This window comes from Ceratotherium simum, chromosome 1 (genome assembly GCF_057802395.1).
Source record: "Ceratotherium simum simum isolate JZ-2026a chromosome 1, ASM5780239v1, whole genome shotgun sequence".
Taxonomy (NCBI): Eukaryota; Metazoa; Chordata; class Mammalia; order Perissodactyla; family Rhinocerotidae; genus Ceratotherium; species Ceratotherium simum.
In genome coordinates this window covers 85,181,417-85,209,408 of record NC_141900.1, presented here as the reverse complement: position 1 = coordinate 85,209,408, position 27,992 = coordinate 85,181,417, and the positions used below count along the sequence as shown (strand labels likewise).

General features: G+C 48.2%; 1 protein-coding gene across 3 annotated transcripts; it reads right to left on the bottom strand.

The window, feature by feature from the left end:
• Positions 1-10: 10 nt before the first annotated feature.
• Positions 11-27,992, bottom strand: CCDC136 (coiled-coil domain containing 136). 3 transcript variants are annotated; one of them, XM_087430393.1, is made up of 18 exons: positions 27,910-27,992; positions 27,045-27,152; positions 25,252-25,506; positions 25,084-25,158; positions 18,681-19,004; positions 16,072-16,183; positions 15,299-15,467; positions 14,910-15,050; positions 14,414-14,572; positions 13,965-14,135; positions 13,363-13,548; positions 11,531-11,725; positions 10,827-11,054; positions 8,884-9,390; positions 8,289-8,510; positions 6,907-7,188; positions 5,916-6,233; positions 11-243 (listed from the first exon to the last, which is right to left on the bottom strand). In XM_087430393.1, the coding sequence occupies exons 1-18, from the start codon at positions 27,965-27,967 to the stop codon at positions 133-135; spliced, it is 3,621 nt and encodes a 1,206-aa protein (XP_087286519.1). In that variant the 5' UTR covers positions 27,968-27,992; the 3' UTR covers positions 11-132. The 3 variants fall into 3 exon arrangements, with proteins under 3 accessions (XP_087286519.1, XP_087286504.1, XP_014640526.2); XM_087430378.1 differs by lacking the exon at positions 11-243 and having other exon boundaries at positions 3,924-6,233; XM_014785040.2 differs by lacking the exons at positions 11-243; positions 25,084-25,158; positions 25,252-25,506; positions 27,045-27,152; positions 27,910-27,992 and adding an exon at positions 23,122-23,424 and having other exon boundaries at positions 3,924-6,233.

Below are 27,992 nucleotides of genomic sequence, written 5' to 3'. Positions count from 1 at the left end.
GTGACTGAGGCTAAGGAGATGGGAACATGTGGGACATATGGGTGGGGCGGGGGCTCTGGCACAGTGTGTCCTGCCAAAAGTTGGGGTAGTGGCCACCAGGGATCTGCCCCCTCAGCTGGCCCAGGTCTGCCATCACTCCGTGAGGCAGAACTCTGTCTCCTGCTGTCGCATGTTGGGTAACACATACAGAGCCACAGCTGCAATAGCCAAGAACACCATAGGCTTCCACATCCCAAACATGTTCTGTGGGGACCAAAGACAAATGGTGAGTGCCTAGCCTTCTGAACTCTTCCCTAAGCCAGAGATCCCCTGCCTACTGGTGCTGGAGAGACACCTCAGGAACATCATCGTCAAGTCCCTCTTACCTCCTGAGTAACCGCTGGAGACAATGTGGTCTTAGTCCTGGCACCACTAGATATCTGGAACAACACCATGTGTATCACCTGAGGTGACTGCCTGTGTTCACGCCCCATGGGATGAGAATACCAGTTCCTGTGTGTGAAGGCAAGCTCAGGAGCCAGACTTCAAAGAGTATCCAAGTGGTTGCAATGAGAAAGGATCAGATGTCATGGCAAGAAAAAGAAGGTAAATTTGGGCCTTTGGGATAAGCAGCAGCACCTCATTAGCTTTATGGAGAAGAAATGAACTCAGAGTCAAGAGGATGATAAGACTGTGAAGAAAGTGCACCACAGGGTGCAGGCAAATATGAGGCTCTGAGGTGGCCCAAACCTTTTAAGGAGAATGATGTTGGTTCAAGGAAATTCAAGGAAGCCAGTCACTGGCCCTGGGAGGCAAAAGCCAGGGTCATTAAAACACCTCCAGTCACTGGTGTGTTGACTGACTTCCTGGGCATGTGCTAGAGTGTGCTGAGGCTTCCAGACTGCTGACCATAGCAAATTCTGTTGGTTTGTGGGACAACAAAAAAGCATCATTTAGGGAACATGAAATCTTAAACAAGAAAATACATGCTTGGGGAAACAGTTCCTATTTTTTTTTACTGTATTACTTGAAAGACAGAATTTGGGTTCTGAATCATAAGCTATGGCATAAAGTAACAAACAGAAGGATGGTTTTAGGTAAGGATGGAGTATAACTCATTAATGTTAAGAATGCATTTGCTCAGAGAATAATGGATCTAAAAAGGTTTTTAGCCAACTATAAAGAGCAAAGAAAATCTCCTACATTTGTAGAAATAGTTACTAAGAAGAACAGAAGATATGAAATGGAAAGCAAAATGATGTTGGAGGTAGATATACAGAGTAATTTATGTAAGAAAATAACTGAAAAGGGAGTTGGAAAAAATATTTATATGCTCAGATGCTGATATCCTAATACACATTGCTAAAAATGTCAGTCTGATGTTCTTAAAGGAGGAAAGAGCTGAAACCCATAAATGTGAACTGGTGCCCTTTATACCAGGCAGAGGCAAGATTCTAGAACTGTTGAGTAAAGGGCTGGACTGGGTGTCCCAAAGGAGTAAGGCTTTCCTTTCAGACTGGTTACTAAATTGACAGATCAAGAAAATCATGTTTTTGGACTTAAGGTGTTTGACAAGATTTTCCATGATATCCTTGAAGAGAATGTGAGGACAGAAGAGTAGGATGACAGCCCAGTTTGTTGTATGACCATTTGTTCAGCGACCAATGAACTGGATGAAACAGCCTGCAGAGACGACACTCTAGAGGCTCGGCCCTCATCTGGACCGTGGATGAAGATATGAAGATGGGCTTGTCACCCCTGAGGATTATGTGAAGCTGGTGGGGAAAGTGAATATTTTGAAACCACACAGTCAAGATTTAAAAAAAAACAACAAACTTCACAGGTTAGATCAATGGATGATCTCTAATAAAGATGAATGGAAAATTCTGCCTTGGCTCCAAAAAATCAACTGCAGGTAGAGAATGGGGAGAGGGGGCCTAGCATATGCAGTGTGCAAAGGGGTTTTATAAATAATACATGAAATAAGTTAACAATGTGATATTAACTATCAAGAGAGCTAATGTGATCCGAGGCTGCCTAAAGAGAAGTATGGTGTCTTCCTAATTACTTGGAAGCAACCAAGGAGAATTCCTCAAAATAAGGAGAGATGATAAGGGGAAACAGGATTGGAATTTTATCTGTTGCTAATGTTGAGTCCTTAGAATCTGATTCACAATTTCCTGGCTGGTTACTTAACCTCTGTATACCTTGGTTTTATCACATATAAAATGATAATAATAATAGCTACCTCATGGGGTTGTTGCAAGGATTAAATGAGTAAATACAGGGAAGGCAATTAGAACACTGCCTGGCACATAGCATGTGTTATATACTAAGTGTATGCTCTTTTTATTATTTATATGGTGTTTTATCATTCATAGAGTACTTTTATATACATGGACTCATCCGATCCTCACATGAGGAAGGCAGAGGTTTTATCATCCTTTGCTTACATTTGAAGAAACTAATGTTCAGATTATGCATTTTGCCCACTGGGACAAAGCTAAGAAGTAGAGACAGATTCACCCAAGTTCTCTGACCACTGTCAGCCACACTTTCTACCCTACTATGCTGCCTCAATTCCTGGATGGGGAGCTGCGTATCGGGGCGTAGCCAGGCTCTGGGCATAACAGGCTCCCCCAGGAAGACCCTTACCCAGGATTTCCTGCCTCTCACTGATTGTAAGGGTTGGGCTTGGCTGAGTTTGAGCTGGTGAAAGGTTATGGCTGAATGCTTTGGGTCTCATCCCAAAGGGACTCAGAAATCTGGGAGTGTGCAGGAGATGAACAGGTATAGGGAGAGACCCCTGTCACTAAAGGAGTTAAAAACTGTCTGTGGGGAGTAACTAAGAAGAAAGGAGAAGGGTTGAAGAGGGGAAAAAAAGTGAGAGGGAAAAAAGGAAGGAGAGAAAAGGAAATGGTGTAAGTGCTACCAAGAAATGCTTCCGCTGCCACTCTGAAGCTGCGCAGTAAGCCGACTACACTCCACTTACAGGGATGTGAGAAGAGCAGGTGGGGGGTGGGAGCGGCAGGGAGAGCATGAGAAAGGAGCCAAAACAGGTCAAGAGAGAACAGTTTGTGGACTCCAGAAGGCAGGTTTTACCTTGGGCCATAAGACCACATTCTGCCTCCTGAATTTGGTATCCTGTTGACAGACCAGATTACATGGACTGAGGCCAACTGGAAGGTGCCCAGAATATATCAGCCTTGATTCCCTGAGAACACTTGCATCTCTGGTTAGTGGAAACTTTTCACCAATACCACATTCTCTCCAGAAAGCCTAGCTTGGGAAGCCAATTACAATAAAATCTGACCCCCAACAGGGATAAACAGAGAACTACCAAATATTTCCTGGCATTCGTGTTCTGACTTTTCTAGAGACCAGAAGTCCCAAACCAGAGGACTTTTCAGCAAAAAGTATATAATATGGTAGGGGTTTTGCCAAGGTTGAAGGATGAACTGAGGCTGCCCTCATACAAATGCCCCGGGGGTCACAGCTCTCCAGACCCCCTCTCTCACCCAGTGTGGGAGGCAGTGATTCCTAACTTTGCCATCTGGGCAGCAACAGTGGTGAGAGCTTGGCTCTGGGGCTAAGCAAAGACAAAGAGCACCCAGGCTGGCCTTGCGGACAAACGCCAGCTCATCAGCAGTAGTCAGGCAGCTTTGAAAGTAGCAACAGAGATCATCCAAATTTCTCCCAGCCAGAAGACAGAAACTCAAATCATGTCAATGGTAAGCCTTCCAACTCCCTATGTATTACGAAGACATGCTCAGAGATGTTACGGACTTTGCAATAGCCCAAGGAAAAGCCAGGGCTAAAACTCAGACCCAAGTATCATCTGTTGTAAAATGGCAACAGCAAGAAGCAAGCAGCTGAGAGAAAAGGGGAAGAGGAGAGGCCAGGGCAACCTGCACCTCCCTGTATCCCTCAGGAGAGGACGCAATACCAGTACCTGCGTTAGGACGACGTCTCAGCCCACCAGCACCAGAGCAAAGCCGATATGACCACCAGGCCTACGAGAGGCAAGGAGAAGATGGGGGGGTTGGGGGCAGGGGATGGCTGCAACATATCAAATGAGAAAGAAGCACGAGGAGAGACCAGGAGATGAGAGGTGGTATAAAAAGACATAAACACATGAATCCAACAGATAATGAAGATGACAAAACAAAGGGAAAAGAGAAAGAGATCAAGAGGTTAAACAACAGGTAAGTCAGAGCAGCAGTTTCTTCTCTGCCACCTGGGCCTGGTTCTTCCCACTGGAAGCCTGTAGGAGATGCAAAACTGAATGGGTTAGGCAGCAGCTTAGCTCCAAATCAGGTGCTGGGTCATTTTCTGGCTTGTCATATCCTCTCATACCTTGTCAAGTAGGGCTTATTTGCACTTAGACCTTTCTTGTAAGTCACTAACTCTAGAAAAGTAAAGCTCCAGAGAGTAAAGCTGGGCTCTCTGAGATGAAAGAAGGATGTATACTTTGCCTGGGTCACCCTAAGAAGAGCTAGTCTCCTGCCAGGCCACCTGTGCCTGTTAGCCCACTTGTTCTGGCTGCTTTCCACCAAGTCTCAGTGTTCTGGGCTCTGGTCCCTGTGATCCCCTAGAAGTCTAATGCTGTCATTGTGAGACAAAATGCACTAAAACAAGCTAACAATGGAGAAGGGCTAGTTCTTTGACGCAATAATCTTCCAGAGAGAAACTGAGTTTGAAGGTGGTAACACATATGCCAGTAGAGTTGCCAGCAAAAGATGCAGGACTCACTGGGGCAAAGGGACACCTCCATATGGAGACATAATGAATGTGCTTGACTTTGAAGTAGAAAAATCAGGTCTGGCGTTTAGAAATGTAGCACTCAAGGCAAGGAAATCTATGAGGCTCTGACCCAGCATGTGGTAGAATATGACGAATTCAAAGCAATATAACACTGGGCAAGAGCCTGCGGCTGCTCCTAGTTTTCACATCCTAAGTAATGGTTCTCTGCCACAGGGTTAACAGACACCTGCACGCTGGATCCTTAGCCAGTGCTGCAGACTCAACTGCCGGAAAATTCCAGATATCCTTAGAGTTGACTGGGACATCCCACCACAAAAGACTTGTTTTCTTCCCTGGTGTTTAGAGGGACAGAAAGAACCTGTACTGTAAACTGCAGATTTATTCAAGAAGTACTCAAACTCCTCAGGGAACCAGAGCCCCCAGTTATCCTCAACTGGGACAGGAATTCAGGGGTACGTACCTGTACAGATGTACCAGTTGCTAAAATACAGAAATACTTTCGCACGGTTGTAAATTACCCAGGATACTCCCACCCAACTTTTCAAGATCCAGTAACTTAGGGGTTAGGCCTCTGGCTGGTCCCCCTGGACTGGTCAATGCTCCTGCTGTACAGACTGAAATATTTTGACTATCACTTCTGATCATCCCCAGCCCCTACCTTCATGCTCTGTAATATATAGAGCTCAGTGGGCGACACCAGCCTCCCCAGACACCTAACAGCAACAACAAAGGTCAAACCTAAGAGGGCACCATGGGAAAGCGGGACTGAGTGACTTGCCCAGGCTGACAGAAATGTCCTGAAGAAGGCCTTGCACTGTCAGTGTCCTTAGTGCAGTGCTAAGGGGAGAGTGAAGAGCCCTCCAGACATAAGTAACAAGGGCTAGCATGTAAATGAAAAGAAGTAAGACTCCAATGACCCCACCTTGGTTCCCAGAAAAGGTGGTCTTTGTGAGACAGTTCCACAGCAAATTGGTCTAAGCCTACCATTTCCCGCAGAGAGACTGCTCTCTCCAGTCCCGTCTCCATTTCCACTTTCCCCGAGTGCTATGGCTCAGAGCTTGCTGGCTTCTACTCTTGTAGGAGTCCATCCTAGGGCTGGTCACCCCTGAATACTGGGGCACCTTGGCCCAAGAGCCCACTTCCCACTTGATCCAGCCTTTGGCTGCGGTTACCTTATTGCTCTCAGAAAGTTTGAGGGGGTTGTTTTCCTCTGAAGCTTCAGGGCAAGAGTCATCATCTTCTTCATCTTCATTGTCTTCTTCCTTGCCCTCCTGGTCTTGGAACTCTTCTTGTCCCTCCTCTGGATCTTCTGTGGACTTAATCTCTATAGGATCTGGTGGCTCAGAAACTAGTTCTTCCCAGGACTCTTCCTTCGTTTCCTCTTCCATTTCCTCCTTCTTTTGGTCGTCCATTTCCTCTTTCTTTTCCTCTTTTGCTAGTTCATCTAAATCTTTGTGGCTGGCCTTGTAGTACAGCACCACCTCCAGACTCTGTGGGGTGGAGGCAGGGCAGGATGGGGGATGCTGTTACCTGCAAAGATTCCTACCCTCTTGACAATGCTGACCTATCTCAAGAACACTCTGCTTCCCAGCATGACACAATGCGTGGGCAGCACTGTATTCTGGGACTAAGTCGATCTCCCTGTGCACAGTGTGGAGGGCAGTCACACCCAGCCCCTCTGGACTGATACATCCATCTGGCCATTAGCCATTTCAGATAGCTATCAGAGCTAAAGATTCTTGAGCTCTGCACCTCAACTGCTGCTTCCTACCCCTGCATGGCCACTCCTATCTTACCCCATCTTCTTTCACTTATGTGTACACAACTGCTTTGATTAAATCCCTCTCTGGGGCATGTGACCCGGGAAGAACAGGGGCTCCAGAAAATTGGGCTGGGCTAATTGAAGCAGTCGTCCAGCCTAGGGGCTGTGGTCCTTTCAGGCTGTAACTCCAGGGAGGAGTGTCTGTATGCCACTCTCCCCTTAACTTCACAGGAAAAGGGAGTACCAAATTGCTCCTAAGATGGAACTACTCTAGACATGTTCAAGATACCAGAAGCTTCTCTACAAATACCTTACCTGGTCGGAATGGCAGTGGAGATGATTTTTCTTCCCAGGATCTCCTCTACCTTTCTGCTTATCTGGCCACTAAGGTTACTACTCACCTTTCTGGTCTCAAAGCTGCCCTCAGGACTGTCCAGGCATGGCTTGGTCACCTTTTTATTTTTAACCCCATTGGCATTCCTGTTCATGTTCTTATTGCCGTTCTTTCCCTTGGTTTCTTTGGTAACAGAGGACCTCTTCTCTTTGAGCTGGCGAAGCTCTTCCTGGCAGCACTGCAGCTGCCCCTCCAACTGCTCCTGCACTGCCAAGAGCCGGCCCTGCTCGTCCATGCTAGCCTGGTACTGCAGCTGCAGCTCCCGCAGCTTGGTCTGCAGGTCTTTGATCTGTTGGTAGTGGAGGGCCGGTTACCCCCAGCTGGGCCTACGTGGGCAACCTGGACCCTGCCTGGGGGTCACCGCCTCAGAAATGTCCCTGCTAAAGCCCATGGGGAAGTGGACAATAAAGAAAACATTCAACCGTGGAAAACGAGCCTCTAAAGCAGTTTATAAAGAGTTTCTCCCTAACTTGAGGCACCTGATTTACATCTGACATGATCAAAAAAGGACGATTTAAATTATGTTTTACTGTGACCTGTCTAGGGAATAACTAAACGGCTACCCCTTCTGCAGCTCGGGGCTTTACTTTACAGTTGTTTTCGATGGGAACTCCTACTTCACCCAAGCTATTTCTCTAACAGGTACAATCACCTAAGGAAGTGTGTTGTACATTCCGGAGAGTGAACCTGGGCTCCTGCACCTTGCCCTGGAAACAGAGGCAAGTTCCAACCTTGCTCCCTAATCTCTGGTTTTGTCTTTCCTGTCTTCTGGCAGCACATCATGGCCTCCTCGGTAGGTACCAATATTAAGCAACCTAGGCCCATGTGTTTATTGCTATCTGAACCTCTCCCACGCATACACAGTGACCCCCACTGGACTGTGGACTACTCTTGGCCAGAGACAATGCCTTCTGTCCCATTTCTAATGGATGCAGAGCACTCTTCTTAGCATTATGAGAGATCTAAAAGAAGGAGATATGGCCCTGTCATTGAGGCGCTTGTAATCCAGTTAGAGATACAAGACAAATACACAAAAAATAACTAAAGAAAACTGGCAGGTGAAAAAATACAACTCTATAGAAGTGCTCTAGGACAGAGGAAAAGAGAGGATAGAGGTGGCAAAGGGAAAAAGAGAAATATTATTCAGAGTCTTGATGATCAGTAAATGCCAGCATGGTGGGCACCTGAGAAATGTCCCTCAGGGATGCAGTGGACCGCCCAGCCTCCTGGGACTCAGTCCCTGCTCTGTCCCTGTGACCAGGAAGAGGGCATCTATGCAGAGCTGGTGGTGAGCTCTGTCCCTCTCTCTCCAGCCTCTCTGAAATACCTATGACCTCCACTGGCTCTAGGGACTCCTAGAAGAAGCCCCACCCCCCTGACAGCAGTTACCTCATTCTTGTCATTTTGGGAGGTAACAGGCTTCTCCAGACATTCCATGCACTCCTTGAATTCCTTTTCACAGGCCTCCAGCTCTTCCTTCAGCTCCCTCTGCTTGTCCAGCAGCTTTTTCATCCGCTCTTGCAGCTGGTCATGCTCCTCCTGGCTGAGCTGGTACATGGCCTGCACTCCCTGCAGCTTGATCAACACCTTGGCAACCATGTCCTCAAAGTGCTGTGGAGGGCAGGGGGTAATGACGGCACCCTGAGAAGCACCTGCCCTCCACCCACTCTCTTTGCTAGGCCCTTTCTTGGGTACAAAACAACGGCCACAAGGATCTGAAGCTGCCCCGGGAGAATACTGCATTTCTTCCCATAAACAGCGAGATGACTGTGTTGATGAAAAGTCCCGAATCTTGGACTTCCATCCAGATGGAAGCATCTCCATATTAGATGGGCAGACTGCCTCATTCATTTCCAGTAAGTTACCCAGCTCAGCTCTGACCCCATTGCCCACCTCACTTCTTGTGCCCTTCCCCTGGTGACTTATTGCTTAATAAGACAAGAACCTTCTTTCCCTGTCAGGCCTGTCATCTGCCTACTATTACCTCTATATCTTCAGGCTCAGCAGGTTCGTCATCAGTGCTGCTACTGACGTAACTCTTGTGACAGGTGTCAGAGTTACTGCTGCTGCCATAACTCTTCTTATAGGTGATGCTGCTGCTGCTGGTGCGGTAACTCTTCTCACAGGTCTCACTGGTACTGGTGCTACTGCCATAGCTCTTGAGAAGGCTCTCGTCGCTGGCCTGGGTGCTACTGTAACTCCTGTGATAGCTCTCGCTGTCATCAACGCTGCTACCATAACTCTTGTGACAATTCTCGCTGCTGGGGGCCATGCTATCGTAACTCTTCTTGTAGGACTCAAGGCTCATTTTTATAGAGGGGGACTGGACTTGGAGCAACTGCATTTCTTCCAGGCAGAGCTGTAAGTCGGCCTGCAGCCTCTTCCGCTCCTCTAGGAGCCTCCCCTGCTCCTGCTGCAGCAGCTCCTGCTCAGTCTGACTGGCCTCGTATAGCTCCTGCAGAGCCTGCATCTGGGCGATGATCGTCTTGGACTGCCGGGCGTAGGGTGGGGAGACATCAGCGTTACTCTAGACACTGCTGCGTGCCTCCTGGCGCAGATGTCTGAGAGCACACTTGAGAAAACTGCACACCTACACACTCCAGTCTCACCACAGCCTAGGTCTTGGACTTAGTCTACAAGTAACTGGCATGTGTCAGTTTCTTGCTCACTGGGGAAAATCTTCCCAGGGCAGATACTCCAGGATTTCCAGGCTGCCATTTCTGCTGGTTTCTGTGCTGCAGTACATCCCTCTGTCCTTAAAGCAGAGCTGAGTGGGTCTCAAGATCACTCTGGCTCCCTTCCCTACCCTCTTCTCAGTCAGATGTAGTCACTATCATGACCTTTAGCCTCAGTCCCCTCCCCAACGCCCAATTCTAAAATCAGCCCTGGTCTTGAATGTGAGCACATGAAGAACTACTTCCTCAGAAGATGTGGACTTGGAATCAAGGTCTCACTACAAGTCCCTGTACCTCCTGAATCTGGCCTCTGGGCATGTGTCCCAGGCCCTCTCGGCCTGGCTTCCTGGCTGCTGATGCCCAGGATGAGATTTGATCGGTTAAGGAAATATTTTATACCTGGTTCCTGGTCTCTGTGTTATCCAAGCTGAAATCTGACGCCCCTGGAATCTGATCAAATCTTACCGTTTAGACTTCTGCTATTCCCTGGATCTCCCCATCCAGGCTAATATCTGAATGAATAGCTTTAGCCTAAAATGAAACTGTCTACCTGCTTTTCCTTGCCTCCACTGAGACCTCAGACCAAATTCATCCCCCAGCCCTGAATAGACGTGTATGGAAACCTCCACTAGTGTGACCTCAGAGGTGTGACCTCTTGCTGGTGCTTGAGACGCCATCGATTCTCTAGTCTAACCCCTGACCTGGCTGTTATTGCCACCAAAGTTCCAAAGAAGACGGCGTGGTCAGTACCAAGAACCCCACATGCTAGGAATTCTTCCCTTGGAAATGAATGGCCCCAGACTTGCCTCATACAGAACACCAAAAGGTTATAGATTTTGATCACTGAAAAGTATACTTCTCAATTATCAACCAGCTCATGAGAAAAGGATGACATGTTTAGAGTCATTCCCAAGGAATCCAAATAAACACTAAGTTGACATTACACATCTGGAAAACGATATGCTGAAGGGATTAAGTCAAACTATCAGGAGATTACAGACTTGTGGGTCATCCCCACTTTAAGTGCTCCCAGTGCTTCAATTGGGCGGGCATCTGGGTGAGGTCCTCAGGCTGTATCTACAGCCACATCTTAATTAACCCAAGAGTGGTCATGGCTGGGGACGGGTAGGGCTTTAGTCTCATCCTTACTCCTGGCCAAACAGGCCTTCCTAACCCTGACCCTTCTGTGGAGCCCCTTTCTCTGCCATGCTGTTGCCCCCAGAACTATCTCCCTGCCTCTTGCTATGGTTACCTTGTCATGACCACATTTTGAGGACTTAGGCGATTTGGAACCCTCAGGATTCTCCAACACTTCCCGGAAACGAGACTCTTTGAAAAGTTGTAGCTCTTCATGCAGCTCTAATTGTTCTTTTAATACACATTCTTGATTCTGAATCAGTTTTTTCTGCTCCTCCTGCATGCCTTGGTAGAGCAGCTGTAGTTCGCACAAGTCTTGTAACTTTGTGAGTAGCTCCTGACTCTGTGAGGTAGAGTGGAAGGAAGCGGGCAGGAACTATGGTGGTTAGGTGGAAAGACCTCTGCCTCCTTCCTGCTGGGCACCCTTCCCTCAGGAATCTCTGTGTTGGCCCTGCACAGCCCTTCTGGGACAGGGGGAATCCTTCCATGGAGACCTGCTAGTTGAGTAGTAATGATCAAGTATGTTTAGATATATTTTGTAGTTTATACAGTGCTTTCAAATACATTTTCTCCAGATAGACTAAATATCGAAATATAAAATGCTGGACAGATTCCATAGTATAAAATGTATTTTAAGATTTACAATGCTAATCAGCTATATTGAACTTTTTGGTTTGAGGAGATTGGTGAGAAAGGAATGGTTGGTTAAGAAAAGAAGTTCAGTCCCCACCTTTTTATTTTTCCCCAGTATAGTCACACCTAGCAAGCTTCTCAAAGCAGCTTCTCCATAGTTAGCAGCCCTTCCCTGGCTGTGGTTACCTTATGGAAGAGACCAGATCTGGGGAGCGGGAACGTGAGCCTGTGCAGCTCTTCTTGCAGCTGGCCCTGCTCCTCCTGCATCCTCCTCTGATTCTCCAGGAGCTCACACTGCTCCATTTGCAGTTGCCCCATCTCCTTCTGGCTGGCCTTGTACTTTTCCTGCAATTCTGTCAGTCTGGCCAGCACTGTATCACACTGTGGATGGGGCAGGTGTGGAAGGGTGGTTACTCTATAAGGTATTTCCCTGCACTGTGTGGCTAGCAGAGCACTTCTGTGCTCTCCCGCCTCTTTAGTTCACCAGGGTCTCCCTCCCTGTACAGTCACCTTGGACTGATCATCCCAAGCCACACTGCACCCAGACAGGCCTAGATGCTGAATGGGAACCCAGCAGGCTGCTCGGGACTGCTGTTTGGCTGTGCTCTAAATTTCGTCTACTAGTCCCTTCCGAGGGCAGTTTGAGAGGGGGTGTAATCAATGCCCCTCCCCTCTTATTTCCCCACCTCCCTTTCCTCTGGCCCTTTCCTCCGGTATATGCCATTTTCCCACTCTGCTAGGAATTCTAGTTCCTGTTATTCTCATTATCCCCAGTTGTTTTTATACCTAATTATGCTCCTTACCAATAAAGACTTAATTTCACCCTAACTTTTCCCATTTTTTTATCATCATCTTTTAAGATCTTCAGAAAAATATGAGCTATTGTTGAATTTGGATTGAGAAGACAAAATCATCCCATGATTCCAAAAACCCAAATCTTCTAATATCAAACTAATCTCAATGCTGTTTCATAACCAGAGAAAAAGCTGGCTCTGTACGCCACCATGCTTCTCCCTTCCCATAGTCTCTTCCACTAGGAGAGGAAGTGAAGAGCAAGTCGTGGGCCCCCTGGACTCCTAAACTGAGTGGGAATGGAGGAAGAGGGAAATGTGAGCCTGGGTGCAGAAAGGCAAGACTGTTGAGGCAGGCCAAATAACCTGCCCAATTCTGTGTCTTCTGAAAGCCTTTCTCCGGGGACACAGCCTGCTGTTGGCTGTGGCAAGAGCTACTGAGTATTCTGGCAGAATGTGATTTGCTCCTCCATCTTTTGAGAATCTTGTGCCTTTTCTCCATCATGCTTCAACGTCTTAGCATTTTCTATCAGTGATCAGGAGCTGAAAGTGCTCAACACAGAGTAACTAATAACGACTTACATTTTACACACTATGGAAAAAAAGAAAATGAGGAAGGCCTTATTTACCACTATCAGGATTTATTACTAAAAGGAAGTGAGATAAGAGTAGTACTCTGTTCAATTCAAAGAGGGTAAAATTCAAGCTTAGAGAACTTAACTACTCTGAAGTCACAAATAAATCCTGGAAGAACCTAGGTCCTTCTAATACCCAATCAGCGCTCCGGGCACAAGACCACGCCATCTGACAAGAGCATCTGCAATCTGCCTCATTTGAAAACTGCACCTTCTCTTCCTGGTTCTAACAATCATGGTTGTGTGTATGGGCCTATGTGAATGTTCTTCTCCACAAATAACAAGATATCACTACAGTTTTAATAACAAGGTATAAATGTCTACACATATGGAATCATGTGTAAAACCTTCAGGTGGTCAGACTGGATCCAGATGAACTGATCCATTAAGCTGTGGCTCGGGCTAAAGGTCAAGGCAAACTGTTTTAAAGTTAACAGCATGGTCTGCCTCTGTTTCCTGCTTTGCCACACTTAGCTGTGAGTGGACAGAAGCTCATCAAGCCCCTTGGGTGGATGACTTCATCTTTTGCCCTTATACCTCCTTTCTCCAGAGGAAGCGCCTAGAAGATCTCACCTCTCTTAATTACAATTACCTTATTGGCACATTTTCCCTTGTCCTCCGGGATGGGCTGGGTGGTCTTGAGCTGCTTCAGCTCCAGTTGGTAGAGCAGGAGGTCCTGCTCAAGCTGATCATACATGTGCGTCTGTCGCTCCAGCTCATCCTTGCTGGTTTGGTACAGCCGCTTCATCTCCTGAAGCTGGGCGTGCATCTCTGTGTTCTGGGGCAGGGGAGGTAGGCCTCGCCATCATCCCAGGAACCCCTGTGGCTGCACTCTCTCCTCTCAGGCAAGGACTAAGGGGATCCTCCCTGTCCTGTCCAGTCCCAATGGGGGCTACCCGAGATGGACCAGTCCCTACTAGGTTCTACACAGAGTCCTTTTGGGGCTTCCTTTTTGGGGAGGTGGGGAAGGGAAAGGGCTTCCTTCTTATAGGCTGATTTTCTGATTTAAAATCAAAGGAAACTGAGAGCATCATGACTCTCTGGGATCACCTGTCTACTAAGCACCTCTTTATCTCCCTCACCAATAGCTATGCACTCCATAGAACTCCTACCATTCCCACTCCTCCTCTGCACTGTTTCTCTCACAGAAGACTCCACCTTGCTACATTCTCCCTCACCTGAAGCTTCTTTTACCTTCTCATTGCTCTCTTGGAAGGAGGCCACGATGTCCTTGAGGCGCTGCACCTCTGCCTCATAGTACCGCAGGTCCTCCCGCAGCTGTTGCTGCACTTCCTGCAGCTTATCCTTCTCACACATGATGTTCTGGTACTGGAGCTGCAGCTTCTGTAGCCGGCACAGTAACTCCTATAGTGGAGGGGGCCTTTGGGCAGTACATGTGGGATCCTCAACCCACTCACTCTTCTGCCTGAGTCACTCAAACACGGACAGTCTAAGAATCGACTTCTCCCTGCCCTTCACTTACTGGTTTCCTCTCATCTAACAGAGTACTCAGTGGTGGCTGGAGTTCTTCACCTGTGGTGCTGCACAGGTGGTAGCTTGAGGTATTTTAACTCTCTGCTCTTATCCACCTTCCCCAAAACCACTTAGCACCTAACTTGCCCCTCACTTCTGGGTGCTGTTACCTTCTCACTTTGGCTTTCTGTGACTGTGGATTTCATGACTTTGAGCTGCTGGAGCTCAGTCTGAAGTTGTAGCTGCACCTTCAACAGCTCATTCTGCTCATCCTGGCTAGCATCATACTTTTGCTGCAGGGCAGAGAGTCTGGTCTTCAGCTCCTCGTTCTGTGGTGGGGAGGATGTAGGTAGAACAGTTACACTCAACAAACAGCAGACCCCTCTACCGACCAGTTTGGTTCTTTTCCAGATGCGGACATCTTGAGGAGCTCCCACAGGTCTATCGTTTCATTTCTTCTCTGAGGCAGGTACTCAATAATGACTACCATTTCTAGAATGCAATGCTATGCGACTTCTCCATTTGGTCACCAGTAGACTGTACCCTTGGTTGCAGGGCAAGAGTCAGCAGAGCACACCCTTACTCTGCATTCATCCTCCCCTGAAGCAGCAGCTCCATGTAGGCCCTTCTGCCCTCCCCAAATGCCCTTCCCCTGACAGTGTTTACCTGGGTGACATTGTGGCAAGTCTGAAACCGAAGCACCTCATTCTGCGCGCACTTGAGCTCCCTCTGCAGCCGTCTCTGCTCCTCCTCACTGGCCCGGTGATGATGCTGTAGCTCTTGCAACTCACAACACAGTTTCTTACACTGTGCGGAAACGGAACAGGAAGGCTGATTTACTACGGGTACCACGTGCACTCCAAGAACAGGCTTGAGCAGAGTATGGCATTCCTTTTATTGGAATATTTACATCAGGCAAGCAAGTAAGACCCCAAAGTACTATCTCCTGCCATAGTGCATGCCTCTTTTGTCAGCCCCATGCCTAAGAAGACGTTTCTACTGCAGGCCAGGAGAAGGTAAAAGAGACAGAGTGAAAGGTGCCTGCCTTTCCCTACCTTGTTCTGCATGTCATGCATCTGCTCCTCAGCTCCCAGCAGCTGCTGTCGCAACAACTGGGTTTCAGGATCAGGCTCTAGGAAATCCATCTCTGAAGTCTGAGACTCTGCCGACATCATACTCTTTAGTGTTTGGGACTCCAGCCACCTTTCTGTTGCTCTTCGTGTCCTGTAATCCAGAACCCCAGAGCCATGTTTGGGAGACACCTCTGCTGGCATCATCTGTCAAGTGTGCTTGGTCCTGAGGCTTTCATTTTAGGCAAAAGATGGTAAGGAGCCTTCTATTGTGATTTACGTCTCAAATAAACACACTTAGAAGATTAGAGAAAAAGTCCCCAGCACCTGAGTCTGCAAAAGCATGTCAGGCTCTGGGAGACCCTAAGACTGCTAGTCCAGTTGGGCTCGAGGCTGGGCCTGGTGTTAAGCCAGCTCCAATCTGGAGGCACGATGCTATTAGGCTGAATCAAGTCTGTGTGGACAATAAAGGAATCACTTCTGATCTACTCTAGGGCAGAACAAACCAGACCCCCAATGCCTAGAATGGAAGAAACTAAATTTTAGAACTCACTCAACTCTAGTCCTGAGATAATTGGGTTGGATCCCCATGCTTGCTTCTAGGCAAGCATGTATCTGTATCCTTTGGATACCATGAAAAAGACTGGCTTTCCAGGAGCAGAGGGAGGCTCATTAGCCGGGCATCTGTCTTCACCAGTTCTACTCAGGGAAAAGCCCAAGGCAAAGTCCTACAGAGCCCACTAGCCTCCTGGCTGTACCTCTCACTCTCCAGGTCTGCAAGCTGCCCTGTGAGGCTGCTGTTGCTCTCCTGCAGGGCCCGGTACTCCTCGTTCAGGAAGCGGTAGCGTTCCCGCAGTTGCCGCAATTCTTCTGCAGAGGTCAAGCGGAGAGAGGTGAGATCCTAGGGAGGAAGCAGTGGTGACCAGCCCCAATTTTCCTGCCTAGAAAGCTGATAGGAGAAGGCTGAATAGCTTCTCTTTTTCTAAATACAGAGGAGATACCACATGCAGAGGCTTAGACGACAGGGCCCAGAAAATTCCACACTGCCATGGGTCTTTGTCCTCTTTCAGGTAGCTGCCCTTCTTTTCATCTTCCAGAAGATTTGCCCTGTGTGCTCATCTTCAAAACCCTAACCAAGGCAGAGTCTGGAGACTTTAGGAGCTTGTAAGGGCTTTAATTAAGTTTTGCTTTATTGTATTTAAAGTTCTCATTGAACTGTTTATGATTACCTTCCTATTACGCTTTTAGTACAAAAGCTGAGAGATATGAACTGCCAGACGTCACACTGCCAATCCAGGCATCCTGAATGTCCTTTTACTTTCTCCATCACCACAAAGAATACACTGGACTGCATGTGGTCAAGAATTCTTTCTAATGACCTTTTCTCTTCAACAGAAAAGTCCATCCCAACCAGACTCACATGTCATCCTCAAGCATCAGCAGAGATCTGGCTGAAATGCTCTAGCACATGTCCCTAAGTACCAGGTACCAACAATTTTTAGTGCTGCAATGATACAAACGCCCAGATCTGTTTTGTTTCTTCATGATTAAGAACTATTTCTCGGGGCTGGCCCCATGGCTTAGCAGTTAAGTGCGTGCACTCTGCTACTGGAGGCCTGAGTTCGGATCCCGGGTGCGCACCGACGCACCGCTTATCTGGCCACGCTGAGGCAGCGTCCCACATACAGCAACTAGAAGGATGTGCAACTATCACATACTACAACCTACTCGGGCTTTGGGGGAAAAAAAGGAGGATTGGCAATAGATGTTAGCTCAGAGCCAGTCTTCCTCAGCAAAAAGAGGAGGATTGCCATGGATGTTAGCTCAGGGCTGATCTTCCTCATCAAAAAAAACAAACAAAAAAAGAACTATTTCTCTCTTATTAGAATACTAATTCTACTGACATTTAAAGGACACTAACTTGCTCTACTTAGAACACAAGGCCTATCTTACCTGCCGTAAGATTCAACACCCTGAAAGTCACTTCTAATGTTCCCTCTTTATTTCAGTCAGAAGTCCTTAGAATACTGCAGATCACCATAGAAGGAAGGAAGGAAGGAAACTAATCTTTAATGAAAACCAACCATGCGCTAAGCATTAGACTCAATGGTTTCAGCCTTAGATTCAGTCAGTGTGTGAGTGCTTTCAACATGCTAGGCATTTCATTTAATCCTCCAAATACCCTGAAAGGTTTTCTTTTCTTTTTTTTCCAATAAACTTTTAATTTTACAATAGTTTTAGATTTACAGAAAAGTTGCGAATATAACGTGGAATTCCCTGGGACAGTTCTTACTTAGTTTCCCCTATTGTTAACATCTTACTGTGGGTACCTTTGGCATGTCTAAGGAATCAACATTGCTACATTACTATTAACTAAACTCTATACTTTGTTCAGATTTCTCTACTTTTGAGAGAAATCTGGTCCTTTTCCTGTTACAGGTTCCCATCTAGCTATAAAGTTTTATTAACCATGTTTTACAGATGTGGACACTGAGGTTCAGAGAGATAATAACCAGACTAAGTTCATCCTGCTAATTAGCAGAGCTGAGATTCTGAACTCAGGTCTGTTTAACTCCAGCCCAAGCCTTTCCACTGTGCTAGCCTCCCTCTCCTAGCACCACTAGTCCAAAGGCTCTTCTGAGAGGCTTGTTACAGCTGGGAAAACTTGCAATTTTTTGCTTCCTTGTTGATTGCCCCTGCTTGACCTGGCCTAATATAGGGCCTCCCATTATACCCAGATCATAAATCTAGCCTCAGAATAAAGGCAAACTCTCTGATGTCACGAATCCTAGCAACTGGCTGGGAAACTCACTCTCTGAAAGCAGAGCTCTGAGCTTTGAGTACCTCATGCATTACTGGAAATAACCTCTCTTCCTCTCCAGCTGTCTTGTGCTCTCATTTGTTGCTCTCTAAAGCTTCTACTTTGGGGAGGGCTTAAGAAGCCTAAGAATTAGCATCCTGGGACCTCGGACCAGAATTAGAGGTCCCCCAAAAGCAGCCCAGGCAAAGCGCCACGATGCCAGAGCAGCAGGAAGAGTTTCCCAAGGTGACAGGCCCCTGTACTCCCATCCCAGAACTGGAAACTTTCCCAGGAAGGGTTTTAGCATAGTCAAATCCACAAATGCCCAATGGCTCTCCAAGGAAGAATTCTCAGAGTACATCTCCATGGTGCCATTTCTTACACCACTAAGGACTGGTTATGTGACATCTGGGTAAGTTTTTCTCCCTTAATGTCTTGAATTCAACCTGGAAGTTTTTTCTAGAGGTTCCCAATTCATGATCTAAGACCATTCACCATCTTCTTGCACACTATCTCCCTCTGTTTGACTCTAATAACAGACCAGGAGGAGGGCCTGCTCTCTCATACCTTGCATCTCAGAGAAATCTGAGAGACTTAAACTATTGGATGGGTCAGAGCTCTTCATTTCCATTTCTGCACGGAGGGAGGTGATCTCCATCTCATACTCTCCCCGGATGCGCTCCATGTCATCAAGTTCATTCTGCATCCGGCAGAGATCCTCCTGCAGGGATGCTATGTCACTCTCATGTTCAGTCGCAGAATCCTCTGCTGCTTGTCGCAGATTCTGGATCTCAGCCTGGGCCAAATGCAACTCTTGTTCTATTTCCTTAAGTTCACTTTCCTTCTCACGCTCTAACAGGGAAATTTCCTCCCGTAGAGACCGCAGCTCACCTGCAAAGCCCAAAGGTTGGAATGGTTAAGAGGATAAGTGAACTAATCTACCATGTTCTAGAGGCACAAAATTAAAGGTAGACTTAGTTCTCATCTGGAAACTCTTTGACAACCTAGTCTCTACCCCATCAGAGAAGTATAGCTTTATCTGGTATGGAATAAAGGGAATACCTAAGAAGGGAATAGAGAGTGAATCTATATAGTAAGGGACAGTAGAAAGGTAGATTTTAAGGCTTGGCACCAAAAGCAACAATTTAGGCTACTACAAACAAAAAGTATTAAGTGCTTCTAAGGAATCGCCTGACAATTAAAGACCAAACCTAATTTACAGTATTTTACTGATGCCCTGAGTCTTTCCAAAAATTCCCTGACTTAAAAAACTTACAAGACTATTCTCATCTATTCAGTCTGGGAGCTTAGAAATTACAGAACCTCAGAACTCCCACGAACTGCCTGTGGTAAGTACTGGCCCCCAAACAATGTATATTTAGAGTTCAGAGCTGAAATTCAAATGTAGGTTCATCACATGATACGCAAACATGGGAAAAGAACTTAAATGCTGATCTATAAGGGATTGTTTAAACTGATGATGGTTAAACAGAATACCATGCAGCTCAGGGGGCCGGCCCCGTGGGGTAGTGGTTAAGTGTGCACGCTCCACTGCTGGCGGCCTGGGTTTGGATCCCGGGCGCGCACCAACACACGGTTTGTCAGGCCATGCTGTGGTGGCGTCCCATATAAAGTGGAGGAAGGTGGGCACGGATGTCAGCTCAGGGCCAGTCTTCCTCAGCAAAAAGAGGAGGATTGGCATGGATGTTAGCTCAGGGCTGATCTTCCTCACACACACACAAAAAAGAATACTATGCAGCCATCTAAAAGAAAGTGGCAGATCTATAGAGAAGACATTGAAAAGGTTTCCATGATATATTAATTAGAAAAAAAACAAGCTGTAAAATACATGGTATTATCTTATTTTTGCAAAAAATATTTATATGTATAATATATAACACACAAATATACAAAGACATAGAAAAAGGTCTGGAAAGATCTATGTTCCAAACCATAAAGAGTAGTTGCTTCTGAGAAGCAAGATAGTATGTGATGGGGACTTTTACTTTCCACCTCAAATATATCTGTGCTGTTTGAATTTTCACAACAAGGCTTTATTTTATAATAGATTTTAATTTACAAAAGAAATGTGTCAGAGCTCTCAGTATCTGTGGAGCATCTCAGGGTTTCTGGACACAGGTGCCCATCTGGGATGAGGAGAATCTAAAAGTGCACAGTAAAAGGCACTGACACCAATACAGAATTCAGGATTTGGGGGCCAGGATTAGGAAATTAATGAGGATTGGGTTGAGAGAGTCAGGGTCTTCCCACAAACCCTTTGTAAGGCACATTTGTCCCCATCCCTCACCCCTAGATTCTACTCACCATTCAGATTTCAACTTTCCCTAGTCTCTCCCCTGACCTCCTCAAAAAACTAATCAAAGACCTCTATTAAGTGCTCTCATATCACCTGTACTTTGCAGTGTGTTTGTGTATAAAACCTTGGTCTCTCTCTCACTTGATTATAAGCTTTACGAAGGCAGGGAACACATCTGTTTTGCTCACCATTACAGCTCCAGGGTCTGTCATAGCACCTGGCATAATGCAGCTCACTAAATATTTGCTGTATTCATGCATAAATGAGGCAGGGGTTCATCTCTGCAACACACTTTTACCGAGTACTATAGGTACAGAATTACATGTTTAGGTATTTTTTAAAAATTAGAACAGAACATAGATGTTTGAGAAGAAAAATCTGGACATCCTGCAGATATAAATGCTGAGTGGACAGGGTGTCTGGGGAGCAGGGAGGAAGGTCTCCTGCCCTACTCTCCCAAGCTCACATGCGCAGCTCCAGGCACATCTTTTGCCAATCTTTCCTTCTCTAGAACGATCCTAGCTGTCTCCTCTCTATTCAACAGTATTAATTGATCATCACCTCTGGGCCAAGCCCAAGCATATCCACTTAGATTCTCTGACTTCCGTCCTATTGGAAAGAAACAAAGTCCTTGCTCTACCCACTACGGAACAGCACAGAGGCGGCCTGCCTCTTGGCGCCTACCGTCTGGTGAGGGAGACACACAAGTCAACTGGCTGTTAGGATATAGGCCCTAGGGCCGGGCTTTCTGTGGGGAGCTGACCCACTTCCTTACTATGCCCTTGATGTTAGGGTTCAAATCTCACTTAGGTTCTCCCCTGGAGTCTAGCCCTAAAAAATGACATTCTCAGATCCACTGGGGAATGGGGGAGGTCTCCCTCAGCCTAAGGAAGCTCTGAATCAGCAACAAGACCCGGCAGGACCCGCCTGGGGGAGGGGCTTGTCCGGAGCTGGGCGGGGCGGACGCTGGCTGGGGCGGGCCCAGGCTGGGAGTTGGAAGGGCCTGACCCGGGTTCCGAAGAACTGGCGCCGGTTGAGAGTGGGGCTGGGACCGTCGGGACGAGGCCCAGGGCCCGGGAGTCGGGCTGCGAGGCAGAGATGTCGGTTCTCACTCACTGGTTATGGCCTCCATTTCGTCGGCCCCCCGCAAGGGTCTCCCTGGGGGGCCTCCCGCCGCCGGCCGGTCCGGCCCCCGCGGGGCTGTGGCGGCCGGAACGGCCTCTCAACACCAGCTACTTCTGAGGCCGCGCGCGCCCCCTCTTGGCGGAAACGGGCAACGCGCGTGCGCAAGGACGGTCTCTGTTTCCCCTCGTGGGATGGGGCTTGGGCGCCTTCACCAGACCCGCGGGGCGCCACCGACCTCGCTAGGATGAGATCTAGTGCTAGCTAGCAACAGCCCTGAGTGGGGAATCGCTCTAGAACTTTATTTTCCCAGGCAGTTGCCTACTGGCATCGCTACTTAGATTCTCTGACTTTCCTATTTGAAAGGAAGAATGTCACTTCTCCAAGCAAAGGCCTTTTTCTGCTCTACTGGATCATTTCCTTCATCATACAAACATGATCTAGTGTGTCCTATTTCAAAAAACACGAAAAACTCGCCCCTGACTTCATTTCTCTTTCCCTTATTTCTCTGCTTCTCTTCAAAACATGACTACTGGAAAAACCTTCACCATTTCACCTCCCCTTTCCTCTTCAATCCCAATCCAATCAGGTTTCTATCTTCACTAAAATGTCTCAGAGCCCTCTATCTTGCCAAATCCAATGGTCATCTTACTTGACTTAGCAACTTTTGACACAGTGGGTCATTATCTCCTTGAAACACTTTCTGTGTTTGGCTTCCAGGGCATGAAATGCTTCAGTAGTTCCTCGTAGGTCTGTTTCTTTTGTTAATTTCTCCTTTTACGTTGGACCTTTAAATACTGTAGTACCCCTGAGATTGGACCCTTTTCTCTCTTCTTCCTATATCTCTCCATGTGATTCATGATGATCTCCCATGGATTTGAATGCCATATATATGCTAATAACTCCCAAATTGATGTCTCCAGCCCTGATTTCTCCCCTGGTTCTAGATTCATATATCCAACTGCCTCCCTAACATATTTACTTAGACATCAAGAGCCATTTCAAACTCGACATGTAGGAAACATGTCTTAAATGGTTCCTCTAGCCCCCAAACTTGTTCCTTGCCAAGTCTTCGCCATTCCAATAAATGACACCACCATCCATCCAGTTTCTCAGGGTAAAGTCTTCTTTCATGTCTCTCTTATCCCCTCCCCCATCTAACTCAGCAAGTCCTAAGGGCTCCACCTTCAAATTATATTCCAAATCATCTCCATTTCTACTGCTCTAGTCTGAGCAACCATCATCTCTTGACTGAACTATTGCCATAACTGGCTGACCAGACTCACTGTTTTGCCTCCTTTCCCTCCACCCAATTTCCACACAGTGCCAAAGTGCTCTTTTAAAAATGTAAAGCAGATCATATCACCCTAGCCCTGGCTAAGACCCCCCCATGTCTTTCTACTATGCTGTGAATAGAAGCCGAACCTCTCAGCTGGCCTACAAGGCCCTTTGTAATCTGACCTCTGCCTGCCTCTCACAACTCTCTCTTACCAGAGGCCTCCACATGCACTTTGCTCCAGCCACAATGGCCTTTGTTCCGTCCCTCAAACACATGCAACTCATTCTCACCTCTGGGCCTTTGCAGTTGCTGTTCCTTCTGCCTCGTGTGCTCTTCCCTCAGATCTTTGAATGGCTGGATCCTTCTCATTATTCAGGTCTTAGCTCAAATGTCATCTTCTCAAAGAGGACTTTTCTAACCACCCATTCTAAAATAAACTCCCATCCCAGCCCATCTCTCTATACCATATTGTTATATTGTCTTCATAGCATTTATCGCCACCTGAACTTGTGTTGTTTATTTGTTTATTTTCTGCCTCTCCCCATTAGAATGTACTCTTCATTAGGGCAGGGATCTGGTCTGTCTTGTTCAAAGCTGGTCCTCCAAGTATATAGAATCTGTTAAATAACAAAAATTCAACCAAGTAAATCTGAAGATCTAATTGGCTTTATTCAATGATTCATGAATCAGGCAGCATCCCATCTAGCAAATAGAATGGAACTCCAAGGAGCTGTACAAAATGGAAGGCTTTTATAGGCAGAAAGGGGCATGGACAAGGAAAGAACAGATTACCTCATTTTTCTTGGGGAGATGGAAGGGGTCTATCAGTTGGATTACCTCACTCTTGCTGACCAGGAAATTCCAGATTAACTGGTTAAAGGTCACATTCCTGGAAGAGGCTGAGACTGCAATTAAGTCTTGGTTTGCGGATATGGGGGCTTAGCACAAGTGACTCCATTTTGGGCCTGTTGTTTCCTTTTTAACAGCACTCAATAAATGGCTGATAAACAAATGAATTAGCCTCATTTTACAGATAAGAAACCAAGTCTCAGAAAGAAAGTCTTGCCCAAGATCACAAAGTTCGTTATGTGGCACAGCTGGGCCCAAGAATCTAGGTGACCTGACGGGGCCGGTCCTGTGGTGTAGCAGTTAAGTGTGTGTGCTCCGCTGCTGGTGGCCTGGGTTCAGATCCCGGGTACGCACCAATGCACCACTTGTCAGACCATGCTGCGGTGGCGTCCCACATAAAGTGGAGGAAGATGGGCACGGATGTTAGCTCAGGGCCAGTCTTCCTCAGCAAAAAAAGAGGAGGATTGGCAGATGTTAGCTCAGGGCTGATCTTCCTCACAAAAAAAAAAAAAAAAAGAATCTAGGTGACCTGAGACCAATGCTCATACTCTTTTCTCTGTGCCATTTCTCTCCTCTGCCTTCCCCTCGTTTACTGTCTACTTCTGCTGCATCTACCTTTGCTTACATCTTCTTTCCCTCCTCCTCCTCCACCTTTGCTTGCTCCTCTCCAGCCCTGGTTCCCAGCCTTCCTTTTTTCTCCATTTATACTTTCCTTTTGGCTTGATCTCAGTTTGCCCTGGAGAGTCCCTGCTGTTTTCTAGGGCAGCTCCCCTAAACCTTCCGGAAGCCCACAGAAGTAAGAAAAGCTGCCTCTTTATTTGGCAGTGCTGTGGAGGGCCACCTGTGTTGCTGCTTCCCAGAGACAAAGGGATGTGGGCGTTAGAATAAAGGGATTTTGGGGCCACAAGCTCGGTCCTAGGGAGCAAAAGAAGCATTCCCATCTGCTTCCCTTAGAAGATACATAGAGTCCCCTCTAGTCACTTCTCATTGGCTCACCGCTCTGCCCACGGTGCCCTTGGAGGGATGGGGGAAAGCAGTCTGGTTTGGAATTCAGCCCTGATTACCTAGCCCAGGCACTGACCAGAACAAAGGAAAAGGGATGCAGGTGTGAAGGGAGGAAGCTGGAGGAGAGAAAAAGGAAAGAGTTAGACTCAGGGAGAAGGGGTGAAATGGAAGAGAAAAAAGGGCAGGAGAGGACAGAAAAGCCAGGCAGAGATGCAAAAAAGAAAAAACATTAGGTAAAGAGAACAATGGAGAGACAAGGAGAAAAGGGTGAGATAGTAGAGAAAAATGAGGAGAAAGTACTGAATTAGGTTATGTTTGTCTGCTCTGCTTCAGCTAAACCCTCAGTACAAAAGTACTTGGATGGCCACCTGCCCTGCAGTCCGAGTGCCGGGAATTACCTTGGAGCTGTTGGATCTGTTTGGTGAACACCTCTGCCTGCTGGGCACTGGCCAGCCGTTCATCCTCTAGGAGGCCTGCAGAGAGATGGGGAGATGGCCTCAGGCCTGGGATCCAGTGAGCACAGAGCCTTTGGGCCCCAGCCCTCTGGTCCCATCACGGGCACTCACCCTGCAGCTCCAGGGAGTCGTCCTCATGCTGCCCTGCCAGTTCCCGGGTCTCTTCCAGCTCTGCCACTAGCTGTAGCACCTGAGCCCTCAGCTCCTCCAGCTCCGTCTCCGTGAGGCTCAAGCCCCGGTGCTTGCCAACAGACAGGGAGCCCACACTGCCACCTTTCTGCACTTGATCTTCCTCTTCTTCTACCTCTTCTTCCTCCTCTTCCTCCTCCTCTTCCTCCTCATAGAGAGCTGGGAGTAACACTTCCCCTAGCAGAGACACCCATCCCGCCATGGAGTCAGAGCCAACTTCCTTTCCACGTGGAGGGCCCTCAACTCACTGTGCCAGGGCAGAGATGGTATAATAGTGCCACCTGGTGTCCCCCAAGGAGCCCCTGAGGGGGACCTGCACTCATGATGAGTCCTCAGGTGTAAGGGTCAAGTTTGGAGGTAGCCCATCCTCCTCCCAGCCCTTTCTGGGTCAGTATTGCACCTGGTGGCCTCCTAATACTGCCTTTGCACAAACTGAGCAGCCGAGTGCTGGCTCAGCCATGTGAAGCCTGCACAACAATACCTGCTTCTCCCAGTGCTAGTCTCTGGGTAGTGGGACACACTGGGTGTGTCTTTAGGCAAAATGGGGCAAAAGTTGCAGTTTGGAGGTTTGTAGGAAGTAAAAAAATTATCCAGGTGGCTTGTGAGGAATTAGCCTTTCCATAATAAGAAAGCATTGCCTGTCAGTACATGGAGAAAGAAAACCTCTGAATGAAATGATTCTAAATGTTTCACTGGGCAAACACTAGGGCCCCTTCCAAATGTGTTCTGTCAAATAGCCTTGTGGAAAAGGAGAGGTCTCCTCTCCCCTCTGGAGCCTGTGAGGCCCCTCCTCCCCTGCTGACCACCAGGCAGTTTTCAGGGGAAGTCTGAGGTTGTACCTGTGTGTAAAAGAAACCCTGTCATTTTAATGCATTAAGAAACTGGGGTGTGCTGGTCCCTAGTCTCTGGTTGGCGAGCACCCCCTCCTTTGCTGCAATGCAGTTCTTCTAAATAGCAAAATCTTGTCTGGATGGTAGTTGCTTGCTTTGTTTTAAAATTCTGAATCCCTGGCCTTACTTTCTCCAATAACAGCTGCCTAGGGTTCATCTGGGACCCTTGGCATTATCTGTCCCTCTTGGGGAAGCAGGGTTGCGCACACTGAGTGTGCACAGGGGCCCAGGGACACCTCACAAAAAGTTCTGGAAAACAGACCAGCATCCTTCCAGGGGCCTCGTGTTGGCAGCAACTGCCAAGTTGCATGGGTGTGGTGGGGATACATGAGTGTTGGCCTTCTCACCTGGCCCTCTCCCAGGCAATCTCTTTCAGGCAGTAAGCTATCCTAGAGAACCAAAGCCACAAGGCTTGCATTCAAAGTTAGTGCTGGTGGCACCAGAAAAACAATTCACATGCTCAGGTCCCTGCTTTTCAAAATAAGAGACAGCTTGGGATCTAGGTCAGGCAGTGAGAACAAACCCCCTGCTGAAAGGCTGCTTCAAAGCTCTGTCCAGCAAGGCCTCTTTCTCTGTCTGGCAGCTCCCCCCGGGGACACACAACCTGGTTAGCTGGTGATTAGGGCCCCAAAGGGATGCACCCAGAACCTCCCTCAAAGCCTGAGCCCTGAGGAGGGGTGGAGCTCAGACCTGAAGGGTGGAGGGGGCTCAGGTGAACTGGGGAAAGGGCTGTGCCCTGGCTCAGAGTTCTGGGGTCAGAGGGAGGAAGGAGGAAAGGGAAATTGGGTGAAGGGGAGAGAAAGAAAGCTTTTTGGGAAAACTCACCCTCCATAGCTTGCATCCCCCGCCTTTCCAGGGACCCCCAGCGTTGGCCTTTCTTCCTCTCACAACCCTCAGACACCTCATAGGAGCCTAAAGTGGTCACTGTGGGTCCTGTGAGCAGGGAGAGAGAAAGGATTATGGGATGCGGGGGGGGGGGCAGGGGGTAGAGACTGGGACACGCCTTCTAGCTCTTTGGAACCCTGGGGTTTTTAATCCCCGTGGAAGTGCTTGGCTCCCTCTGCCCAGCCCTGAGACTCCCCTCCCTCAGCAGACCCTCTGGGCCTGCAGGGACCCCGCCCTGAGCTGCCCAACCTCCTCAGCACCCCCTGTTCCAGGCTCCTCTCCCTTGCACAGACAGAAAGGGTGTGTGTCTCTTTAGTCCAGAGGGGACAGGGAGGAGATGGGCAAGGATGGAAGAGAGAGGGCAGGAGCCAGTAAAGAAGAGGCTGGAGGAAGAGGTGATGGGGGGGTGCGTGTGGGAAGGGGTTCTGGGGCGGAGCCTCTCCCCTCGCCTCCATTCTCTCACTGGACCTTGTCCACCCCACCCTCGCCCCGCGCTCATAAGCCTTCGGGGCCGGAGGCGGTGCAGGGTCTGAAGCCTCCAGGGCTGGAAGCACCATTAGGCTGGAGAGACGAGATGGAGGGGGCTCAGGGGAGGCACTGCCAGGGAGGATGCGGCTGGTGTGGGGAAGACCCAGCCCGGAAAGATGGAGACCGGGCCCGGGTAGGGGGCAGGATGCAGGGAGGAAGACTCAGGACCGAAAGGTGGGGAGCAGGGGAAGGAGGGAGGACGTAGGGGTCTGGAGGGAGGAGAGATGGAGAAGAGGAAGGAGTGGCGGTGGAGAGGTGAGGGAGGGGCAGCTCTGACCTGGGCCGGGGCAGCTCCAGCCCGCGGCGCCCGCGCCGGCCCCGGCGCCCGCCTCCATGGCCGCTCGCGCCGCCGCCGCCACC